This window comes from Hyalella azteca, unplaced genomic scaffold (assembly GCF_000764305.2).
Source record: "Hyalella azteca isolate HAZT.00-mixed unplaced genomic scaffold, Hazt_2.0.2 contig17904, whole genome shotgun sequence".
In the NCBI taxonomy this organism is placed as follows: Eukaryota; Metazoa; Arthropoda; class Malacostraca; order Amphipoda; family Hyalellidae; genus Hyalella; species Hyalella azteca.
The window spans coordinates 46330-58165 of record NW_025947668.1 but is presented as its reverse complement, the minus strand read 5'-3'; the positions used below and the strand labels follow the sequence as shown (position 1 = coordinate 58165).

General features: G+C 41.6%; 1 protein-coding gene across 1 annotated transcript in view; it reads right to left on the bottom strand.

The window, feature by feature from the left end:
• The window catches only part of LOC108680623 (Down syndrome cell adhesion molecule-like protein 1 homolog), a 25054-nt gene extending 16310 nt beyond the window's left edge, over positions 1 to 8744 (bottom strand). The window contains exons 1-8 of the mRNA XM_018169497.2: positions 8676 to 8744; positions 7656 to 8031; positions 3218 to 3406; positions 2745 to 2906; positions 2083 to 2367; positions 1608 to 1727; positions 931 to 1452; positions 71 to 422 (exon numbers count right to left, since the gene is read on the bottom strand). Of these exons, the coding sequence (XP_018024986.2) occupies positions 71 to 422; positions 931 to 1452; positions 1608 to 1727; positions 2083 to 2367; positions 2745 to 2906; positions 3218 to 3406; positions 7656 to 8031; positions 8676 to 8744 (2075 nt within the window). The remainder of the gene's footprint in view (positions 1 to 70; positions 423 to 930; positions 1453 to 1607; positions 1728 to 2082; positions 2368 to 2744; positions 2907 to 3217; positions 3407 to 7655; positions 8032 to 8675) is intronic.
• Between the last annotated feature and the right edge of the window lie 3092 nt (positions 8745 to 11836).

Sequence of the window (11836 nt, the reverse complement as noted above, 5' to 3'; positions counted from 1 at the left end):
CCTGTGAGCGGGGACCAGCGGGGCTCCACCCTTGGCCCAGGAGAGTTGGTACCTGCTAGGAGGTGAGTACCTGTGAGCGGGGACCAGCGGGGCCCCACCCTTGGCCCAGGAGAGTTGGTACCTGCTAGGAGGTGAGTACCTGTGAGCGGGGACCAGCGGGGCTCCACCCTTGGCCCAGGAGAGTTGGTACCTGCTAGGAGGTGAGTACCTGTGAGCGGGGACCAGCGGGGCCCCACCCTTGGTCCAGGAGAGTTGGTACCTGCTAGGAGGTGAGTACCTGTGAGCGGGGACCAGCGGGGCCCCACCCTTGGTCCAGGAGAGGGTGAGGGGAGGGTCGCCGTGGGCCCTGCAGGTGAGTACCACAGGAGCACCGACTACCACCCGCACCACGCGGTGATTCCACTCCGGGAACCATGGAGGCTCTGGTGGAGCATTTTTGTAACCACACACTCATACGTCTAGTTTCATTTACGAATTCTCAATAAACCGAATTATAAATTTTGAAGTAATTGTTCTCCTGTGCATTCAAGTGGAGCCAAATTTAAAAGTTTGAAAAAAAAACGCGTTTAAATGTAATTTCACTTCGCACATCCATCTGAATGATATTTAATTTAATTTCCCCGGGTTCGGAAACTGGCGTGAAATAATTTCACTTTGCGATTGAAGTGTATTACTCTCATCAATTGCCTAATAAGGTATTGTTGATATAGCAGTAAAATAATATACTGTTACAGCATTGCACGGCATTGACTACAGCGCGCACATTAGCCTAACTACCTATGTCCTTGATAATCAAATTGAGTTATTTCTACCACAGATACAATAGATACAATTGAGTATCCATGTAATCTTATTTAAAATATTCGCCATGTAATCTCACACGTGCATACAGCCAGCACATATCCATCATCACACGCGTGGCAGCCTCACCGTGGATGGTGAGTGTGATGACTTTAGAGAGGCTGGACCCAACGCCGTTGCTGGCCTGGCAGCGGTAGAGGCCTTCGAAGTTGCGGGCGGCGGCCGAGACCACGAGACTTCCGTTCAAAACTTTCCGGGATGACGGACGTCTTGCGACCTCAGGTTCTCCGCTTAGGTCCTTCCAGGATGAGGATCCTTCCATTCCGGTGATCCAGGATGAGGAAGAATCTTCCATTTTATGATTCCAATCTAAGTTTTTGTGGGTTACAGTATTCCAAACTGAAGCTTCATTTATTCCAGGATTCCATGATGGTGATATAGCTTCAGGGTTATTCCAGGTATCGGAACCATCATTTTCAATATTCCACGGTGAAATTTCGTTCTTGGTATTTGGAATTCGTTTCGACGTTGTTATGGTAGATCCATGGCTCAGAGAATCTCCAAGAACTGATGGAAAGTTTCTGTTTTCAGTTGCCTGATTCGTTTGGTACTCATCCATTATTCTCTCCAAAGACGCCCATTCTCCTGAAGCTGCAGACAAAATAAATATAAGTTATGGAATATGATGCAAGCTTAATTAGAGACTTGCTAAAGTTGAAATCGCCAGCTTGTTATCACTGCTGCATCAAAAGTAATAAAATATTACAAATAACCTTATATAAATATTTAGGCAATAAAATTCCCACCAGTTTGTCTCTGCCACTCGATTTGTGGTAGCGGGAAACCCTTCGCTGAGCACGGCACCACAGCGGAGCCTCCTAGCGGGATACTGACGTCATGCGGCGGTAACATCCACGATGGAGGGACTGAAAAAAAGTTATGCATAAAATTTCGTGCATATCAATACAATAATTTCATTCCTTCCGCCGTTAAAAATTTGTTGGTAATGAACAAATAGTGTCGTGTTTCCGGCTCAATAAATAAATGCGTTGAATAAATATTATGACATGCGATAGTTGAAATCATGCATGGATTTAATGTTTCTCATCAACTAATCTTTAAGATTAGTTGATGTATTTGCAATGAATTCATCCATGCGTAAGCTTGATATCGTTTGAAGTTTTTTGCTGGATTGTCATAGTCAGACGATCCAATGATTAAGAATAAATCTCGTAATTTTTGCGTAGTTCCCATTAAATTATACGAGATACTCATTCTCACCGTTGACAGTAAGCACAGCGAAAGTTGCCACGGCTCCAGCAGCGTTCGTGGCTACACAGGAGTAGTTGCCAGCGTCCTCCGACACGGCCTCAGTGATGGTCAGGATGAACGTGAAGTCGTCCAGTTGATTGACTTTGACGTTAGCGGACAAGCGCAACCTCTGGCTATTTTTTTCCCAATGAATTTCGAGCGGCAGGTCTCCTTCCTGTACGAAGCAGGAGCTCTGTGCCCTCATGCCAGCACGGGTCCCCGAGGGGAAAACCAGGGGCCCAAGATGAGGAGGCACTGAAATGAAGGCAAAGAATTTAAAAGCAAAGAAAACACCAAGCAAATTCGCCATATCAATATGGTGAATTTGCTTGGTGTTTTCTTTGCTTTTAAATTCCTTCTGAACTTGCAATATAAGCAGACTGATAATATAAGTACTAATGAAGGCAAGAAAATGCATTTAAAATGCTCTAGAGCCGTAGTTCTCTCAGAGCAGAAAGTAAATGCGAACAAAACCCATTTTCACTATCCCTAGACTACCAGAATTTTTATGCTTTATCTAGTCGAGAAGATGACATATTCCTCGGTACAGCTAAAAGGTAATCGATTATTGTGTTAAAGTAGGTGACGGCTATGGAATTACGTTTTTCAATTATTTCTTGTGATTCACTCACCGACGACTTTAAGATCGAAGTGTCCTTGATCTGAATTGTTCTGTTTGTCGTAAGCTGAACAGGAATAACGGCCTTCTGTTGTCTTTCGGTTAACTTCCGTTAACGTCAGAGTGCCGTTGTCGAACACCATCTGGTTGTGGTTAAGGGGCAACAGCTGTTCGTCTGTAGACAAACAACGCGTAAGTATTTTACATATGAAAAAGACGTCATGCTGACGTTCATAAATTATGCCTGGTCTAAAGTAACTTGCACCAATTCTATTCTCGACATCTTGTCTAATACTCCCGAACTGAGATAGTGGAAGGAATTGCATCGAAACTTTGTACAAGACAGCTTTCTAATTTCGGGACCTGAATTCAAAGAATTCTAACATATTTCATTGGAGCGATTGAATTTTTCATGAATTTTACTAATATAGAATAAATTATTCCCACAAAGAAAGGGAATGTAGTAGAATTATGCATCTCTGCTACCTTTGTGCCAGGTAATTTTGTGTATGGGATGTCCCCCCACGGGACAGGCCACGCGGAAGGTGAGGCCCGCGACCGCAGTGAGAGGCCCCATGGGGCGCACGGTGGGGGGGCCGTAGACGTTGAGGCGGGCCGAGTGTCCAGGCTGCAGCGTGTGCGCGATGAAGCGATACACGAGGCGCGGTGCAGACGCTGTGTGAGACGACGTGTGTAATGTATACAGCGGTACACGAGACGCTGTGTGAGGCGACGTGTGTAATGTATACTGTTAATTATAAGTGATTTTCTGCACTTAAATTGCGCCAATATCACGGGTTTTGCTTCTCCAATTCGCGAACTACGAAGCAAAAGAAAATTTGAACTTTTATTTTACATAAAACGAGTCGGCGCTAGCAGGTGAGTACTCTCTTCTATATTGAATGATATAAATAAATTTAGCCTCTAACTGACTCAAGAGAGCAAAAATGCATCGATATTTGGTCAAAGTCTCATTCACTTCACTGAGGATATTATAATTAAATAAATGTTATTGAATAACATTAATAAATTAAATAAATAAACGAATAAAAGATGAATATCTCGCGCACCAACAGCAAGGAATTTGAACTTCTATAGACCAGAGAAAGACAATGAAGGCCACTTAGAGGTAAAAAAATTTGGCATGTCTGCGAGGCTGTGTAAATGCTCTGAATAAAATGTTGAAATTTCTTGCCGTCTCTTAATATTCCATTTTAAAAGTTCTGAAAGAACGCGATTGAAGCAGCAGCTACCGGGAAGTTCAAGGATATAATGCAATTGCTTAGTTTTCCGGCCAAAATTTTGTTTAGAAGCGGCCGTGCGTCTCGATGGCCCGTCCCTTCGCCCAATATCCTTTGTTCCTCGGATGAAAGATGCATGCGAGGCTGGCGAGTTCATGCAAATCAACATCAACGAGGTCATCCACCGCCATATTGAACTCAAGCTCCATAACCATTGACACAGAGCTGCTGAACAGCGCACAGTTTTCTGTACAGTTGAAAGTTTACAGTTGTCAGCACAGCTAACAGTTTGTTTTGCACTAAAAAGTTGAGAACACAGTGACTGTATACTGCAACAGTTTACTGTATATAAATAATATGTGCGGCATGATTAAGAGTTTACTGTACAGCTAACAATTTACTGTGAAGTTTAAAAAGACAGCTCTGTAAGGTATTATAGCGGTTTCAGGATTTATTAGGCCATAGGCCTGTCGCCGATTCTGAACATCGCAGAACATCCACAGCTTGTTGCGGTCTCGAACTCACAACTCACTGATTCAAATTCTGCTGTGCTCAACCGCCCGGCCTCCTTGCCGATTCTGACCAGAAACTGGCGCACAGAGCTGGGATCGAACCCGCACCTCTCTGCGCCAATCTTGGTACTCTGAACTGTAACCACTGGGCCACTTTGCCTCCCTACGCAGAGAGTTATCGTCCTCTGTAAATTCTTTTACAACGATGAAACAAGGAATGAAGACAGTAACGAGAATTAAATGTAGTTACAGCTCAGTTAACCGTGAACAGTTCAGTCAATAGTTTATTAATAATGACAACAGTTTACTATTTAGCCTACAATTTACAATTTACTCAGTCAACAGTTTACAATTTACTGTTCAGACAACAGTTTACTCACACTCAGAATGCTCAGCCATGCAACTACCATACCGTGCCTACGTATATAAACTGCGTTGATATACGTATCGTTACCTAAATACATAATTTAAGCAACGTGAAAAAGTAAAAAACTATAAAAGACTAATTTAAAAGGCAGTAAATTGTTTTCGAACTTCAAGATATAAGCTCAGTAATGATCAATTGAAAATATGAGATATCCGGCATTTGTTTGCTTATTATTCCTCCTGGAGTCAAGCAAAATTCTCGTTAAAGTTTCGTGATATTAGAAGGAAATTCGAGCGATAGTTGCGGAGGTTGATCCCTGCTCCATGGGTCGGGGAAAACTTTAGTAAATTTCCCGTAGAGTTCATGAGCGGCGCGCAGAAGCTCTGTTCACTGAGCGCAAACTAGAAAAGCCAGCACCGGAAGCCTTCTGTAAACTTGACCATAATTCTCATCGCCGCTGCGATAAATGGAACAGCAATACAAGCTTACAAAAAGGTATCACTAAGATGTATGGGGATTCTACCTAGATATTTTTTCATAGATTTTTTAGAATTAATATTTTTTCAGCGAATCATATCAATAGCAATGTTTTTGATGTTATTCATCTGAAAGAATAAATGAGCTTTGAAATAGAAACGCCCGCTAGTGATGACTTTAACTTATAGTCCGTCGAGACGTTTCATTGCATACGCAGTTTTTGACAAAGACGTGAAACGCAAGTGCTTCAAACGTAGGCATTGTGATGGCGACGTGCTCGTGATGTGCCACGTCATCCTCGTCACGGCCACGGGAGAATACTCCTTGTTTACAGTAACTCGCGTACTCAACTCTACGGTGACTGCACTCCTTGTTTACAGTAACTCGCGTACTCAACTCTACGGTGACTGCACTACTTGTTTACAGTAACTCGAGTGCTCAACTCTACGGTGACTGCACTCCTTGTTTACAGTAACTCGCGTGCTCAACTCTACGGCGACTGCACTCCCTGTTTAAAGTTACGCGCATGTTAGAAAAAATCGGACCATAGGCAGCAGCTTCATATAAAGTGCACGAAAACTTCGAAGTGCTGCGCCTCACAAAGAAGGAATACCGGCATTTGTGTGCCGTCAAAATTGCAATTGTTGTAATCGACGTTCCTGTTGTTGCCACCGCTCTTCTGTTTTCTTGATAGCTCTGTTTTATTTGTGGCTCGGTTGTGTTTATTTAGTTATTTCTTTCTTTCGGCCGTTATTTCTGTTATTTCTAGCATCGTCAAAACTAATATTGCATGCACCATCATTAACAGACAACGTAATTAAAACTTAAGTTTGAGTCCATGATGGCGCTCGGTAGCGTTTTTTATTGGCATTGATACAAATATTTTTTTCTTGTACCGGGGTTATCTTTGACGGGATTTACTTTTGTTATCTGTGACAAGTTCAAGAAACTAAGACAGGTAACGTAAATAGTTTTCAAACGGCAGATTCTGAACATATTTCTTTAATTTCAAAGAAGTGGATTTGGAACAAAAAAGAAAAATCTTGATTTTTGATTTTCATGATTACATTGAGTGCAGCTTATGAACGGAACCTGCATTTGCTTAATGCAGGTTCCCTTCCGTAATGCAGGTTCCGTAAAACCATTGCAGTTTTATTTGCTAAATATCTTCCGGATGTAAATCTTCATGTGTTGCTGGTTAACAATTTTAGAATCGGCTCGTTTTTCAGGTACAAGGATACCCTACCTATTCTTATGCGATCGTCACTAGTTTACAGATATAGTTGTGCGCAGTGCGCATCCGCGTACGTCAGTATGACGGCACGCAATTTCTATACTAGGCTGGCTGAGCATAAGGGCAGGAGTTATAGAACAGGGAACCTACTTGCACATCCACTTCATTCTGCTGTACGTGTTCATGCCGAGCAGTGCAACACCTCTGTATCTGATAGTGATTTCAAAATTCTAGCTTCAGCATCCGGTGTTAGTGATCTACGAATTTTAGAATCCCTGTATATATTCAAACAGAAGCCTATTCTGAATGCCGTTTTGAGCTCCTTTCCTCTTGAAATAGTAAATAGATAGGCCGTTTACTAGCGTTAATTTCCTGTCTTATTTATTTATTTTCCGTTTTGAAACCTGACAGTGCATTCTACTTTACTAATTGATTTATATGTGTTTCTAGGACTGAACTTTTTCTGAACAGAATTTTGTGTTATGAACAGACGATGGAGCTGGACTCCGCAACGTTTTCTCTTATAAAGATATTTTCGTTTGAGGAACGAAAACAATCTAATTAGAGCTCGGAGTTTTAGGCTGTTTGCTTTCAACATTTTAAAGCTCTATTTGATCTTTGGATTGTTTCTTCCTCGAATTTAATCGTAGCGATAAAGAAAAAGGAAGAAAGCGGCCTTTGGCAGCCTTTCTACCGTTGACCTTGAGTGGTGCAGCAGCCAGCCGNCATACAAAACACAGCCCTCAGAATCGCACTTGGCAGCACCTGTCTCTTATACACATCTAGATGTGTATAAGAGACAGACTCAAGGTCAACGGTAGCAAAGCTGCCAAAGGCCGCTTTCTTCCTTTTTCTTTATCGCTACGATTAAATTCGAGGAAGAAACAATCTAAAGATCAAATAGAGCTTTAAAATGTTCAATCAAATAAACGCCAGATATTTCCAACCAAAAATATCTGGCGTTTAAAATAATAATTCTGAAATCAGGAATAAATCTCACGTTATTATTTTGCAATTTAAATTATCGCTCTAGCCTTCGAGCCGCGAAGTTGGGATGAGAGAACTGCCGATACGAGCATAATTAGGGGCCCGCCCCCCTGCTCCAGCTGGCCGACAGCCCCCAACGCCAGATGGCCGCCCCCCGACACCTGCTGGCCGCCCCCCGACACCTGCTGGCCGCCCCCCGATGCCAGCTGGCCGCCAGTCCCTAACGCCAGCTGGCCGGCAGTCCCTAACGCTAGCTGGCCGCCAGTCCCTGACGCCAGCTGGCAGTCAGTCCCCGAAGCCAGCTGGCAGTCAGTCCCCAACGCCAGCTGGCAGTCAGTCCCCGACGCCAGCTGGCCGCCAGTCCCTAACGCCAGCTGGCCGCCAGTCCTTAACGCCAGCTGGCAGTCAGTTCCCGACGCCAGCTGGCCTCCAGTTGTGCGTTCAAAAACGACGGCGCTTATCTTTATTATTTGCGCCAGTCTCTGGCACGGGCAAAAAATAAATAAATTGCGAATGTTTTGAGCCTCTTGGGATAATTAAACTTAAATTAGGATCGCATTATGGGCACATTAAAGTTAAATTGAAAGGGATTATTGACCTGAGTGGCAATCATTCCTCCAGCGACTGCGAGCTGGCAAACTTCTGGAGGCCTTCGCCCACTCATTTAAATATAGATTTTTAGACAGACAAGAAGCGAATATTTTGCCGATAAACATCGAGCCTTCAATATTTGTCGGGGACGAAAGTTAATGATTTGCGTTATTCAAGATACGATGATCATGATTGAGGTTAATATTTTGCCGGAAAAAGCTGCGCAGATTAAAATGTGTCCAACATTTTGTTGATGTCATGAACAATTAAGACGTAAACACAGAAGAGATCGGTACTTGTAAAAAAATACGACATTCAGCAACATTTGTTGTAATGAAGCAAATGAAATGACAAATTATTGTTCTGAGTTGATCAAAGAAACTATGAGAGAAAGCTTTTACTCTTTAGTGCCAGGATCGTTGCGCACACTTTAATATCTTTATATTGTATACGTTCTCGGCAGTTTCTTCTACACTTGCTATGCCTGAAACCAGTTCTGCCTGACGTATTTTCTTAACATTACTACCTTTTTTACCTTAGCGCCTGCGATAAAAATAGTGCCTAGAGCCTCGTAGCGAGCAATGTAAAAAAGCTTGTCCATCATCTTCTGAAAAATCACTTCATTTTTCTTCTACATTTCACTTCTTCTATTCGAAATAATGTGTGGAATTCTTTCTTTAGTCGTCCAATAGTCAATGGTCATTCTTTTTTTTTGACAGTTGAGCCATACTATAAACACGGAAAGCTCTACTACAACATTCCATGAACTTTATATGGCAGCCTTCTACTTTATGTTTGTTAGTATAATAAGAGGAAAAGCACATCGTTTGAATGCCTAAAGATTTATTTTCCAATTACTGGAGTAGCGGGACAACCGAACGGAGCATGAGAAGTTTGGTACAAGAATTTGGGAGGAATAGAACTATAATTATTGTAATATTGGCCAAATGTAATCTTCTAAATTAAATGGATAAAAAGTAATAACATATATGTAAAAATACATATGGTAAATAAGTAAATATATAAGTAAATAAGAAAATGATGCTACTATTATTCGGCAGCTAAAATGCCCAGGCACATCGTAAACAATGCATTCCATTCATCCATCAACATTTAAGAACGAAATTTATAGTGAAACCGTTAATTAATCACCAACTTATGTCTTTTTGAGCTCAATGATGTTATGAGCCACATGACTTCTGATATAAATAAAGAGTATTTGCATTTATTGCAATTTATTTGTAATGAATTGACCTTGGCTGGACCATCAAAGATGAAGTCATCAGCATGCAATGCTAAGAATTTTGTTTAAAATATCAAGTGTGAACATTTACCTGGAGAGGCTCATTCCTAACTCGCATATACGGCTCATGGAAGTGATTTTTGAACCTATAATTGTACATATATGGTAATACTGACGCTTACAAATAAAAACATATTTTACTGACAATTGATTGATTGTAGGTAATGACGCTAATAAGTAAATAGAATATCTTACTCACAACTGGTTGATTGTAAATTATTCAATCCAATCGAGACCACTACACCAATTCATTCATTCGAGATGAATTAATATATAATTTGTCTGTGCTTGTTGAAAAGAGAGTAGGTATGCTAAGCTCGTGGTTTGAGGTATAAAATGCGCAAAATGCTTGTGAAAGTGAGGAGAATAGGTATTTTAAATTTCAATTTCAGATTTGAGGACCGATGCTATGCAAAATAGTCTTGAAAGTGGATATATCCTTTGATGAATGGCAGGATTGAGGACTGAAGTATATACAGATGCTCGTAGCTATTAAGATATTGCGATAAGTTAAGTATTGCTAATAAATCTTCCCTAAAAACAACGATAAAAATTCGGATTACAAAATCAAATGCTAAAATTTCCATCTTCTATAATAATTAATTTTAAAACCCCGATATTTTAAAAAACTTTTTCGATTATTTAAATTTAAATCCTCTATACGCAAAACACTATTGTACACAGCATTCCTGAATTTCTCATTGTACTCTCAAAAGGACAAATCATGCTTGTAATGAAATGCATTTTGATCAATGCCGAATAAGTGGCCGTTATATGTTGATCAATGATCAATCAATCAATTTGATCAATGTTTAATCAATCATTTGTCGTAGTCACAATAGAGCTGAACTGATGTCAGCGTCAGGCAATCAAGATGACAACGACGCTCAGGCCTCCAGCTTAACTAATTCCCATTGGAATTAACAAGGACGAGCAGCACTTAACGCGTTAATGCTCTGCGTCACTTCAGAGACAAGCAGACAGCCGTGCAGAGACATGACATGCGTTCAGAGCTACGCTGAGACATGACATGCGTTCAGAGATGCGATGAGACACGACATGCGCTCAGAGATGCGATGAGACATGACATGCGCTCAGAGATGCGATGAGACATGACATGCGCTCAGAGATGCGATGAGACATGACATGCGTTTAGAGCTGTGCAGAGACATGACAAAGTCGGCCTGCAATAAAAGCAGCCGAAATCAGTTACAGAGGAAACCTCCAACATACATGAGCAATATAACTACCGGCTGAAAGATAGATTTATCTTGCTGAATGTCCAAAGTACTAAACAAAGAAGAGACAAGATTAGGACGCCAGAGAATTTTTTGGAGGGAGCCGACGTCTCCAGGAAAATTGCCTTAGGCGAAATTTTTACGCATAAAATTTCAAAAAAATTATTAACTACAATCTCTACGGTCGCACCATTTCCCTCCACAGAAAAACAACAATGCAGATTTTTCTCTTCAAGCGACGACTTCGCCTAGACAAATTTTTGCGCTCCTGAGGACGCGTAATGAAGCGAAAAGTTGAAATTTGTGAGCTAAAACCTGTAAACACTCAACGGCAAAAGCCACTGGGGGCAAAGCCAGTGACTACATAACTGGTGGGTGGTGACGGTAGGTTGCTTATACTAGCCAGAGATGAGTGGCTTACTAGCCAGTGGTGAGTGGCTTACTGGCCAGTGGTGAGTTGCTTATATACTGGCCAGCGGTGAGTGGCTTACTGGCCAGCGGTGAGTGGCTTACTGGCCAGCGGTGGTGAGTGGCGTACTGCCAGTGGTGAGTGGCTTACTGGCCAGTGGTGGGCGGCTTACTTGCCAGTGGTGGGCGGCTTACTTGCCAGTGGTGAGTGGCTTACTTGCCAGTGGTGAGTGGCAATTACTCGTCAGTGGTGAGTGGTTGCATGGTGCAATGTTAGACGGAAATCCATTAGGTGAGAAGATATGGCGCTAAAATTCTAATTAAACGTGCATAGCAAGGACTGTAGAACAAATACTAAAGCCGAAACCTGCTGCTTTCCAAACTGAAGAAATCCAATCCACGTCCGAGAGATACAGTGAGATTGTTTGTTCCCGAGGGCATTAAAGAAACGTTGTTTATTTTTTTCTATACTTCGGCAATGCGTCCAAAACTATATAAAAAACAATTAAAAGTTTTGTTCGTAAAATACTCCCCAAATGGTTGTTATAATAATAATAATAATTATTTATAATAATGCAATAATAATAACAATAATAATAGGAATAATAACAGGTCTTTCGCAGATTATGACCATAAACTTGCGCACCGAGCTGGGATCGAACTTGCACCTCTCTGCTCTAATCTTGATACTCTGAACTGTAACCACTGGGCCACCATGAGGGGAAAGATTTATCTTCACACTTCTTG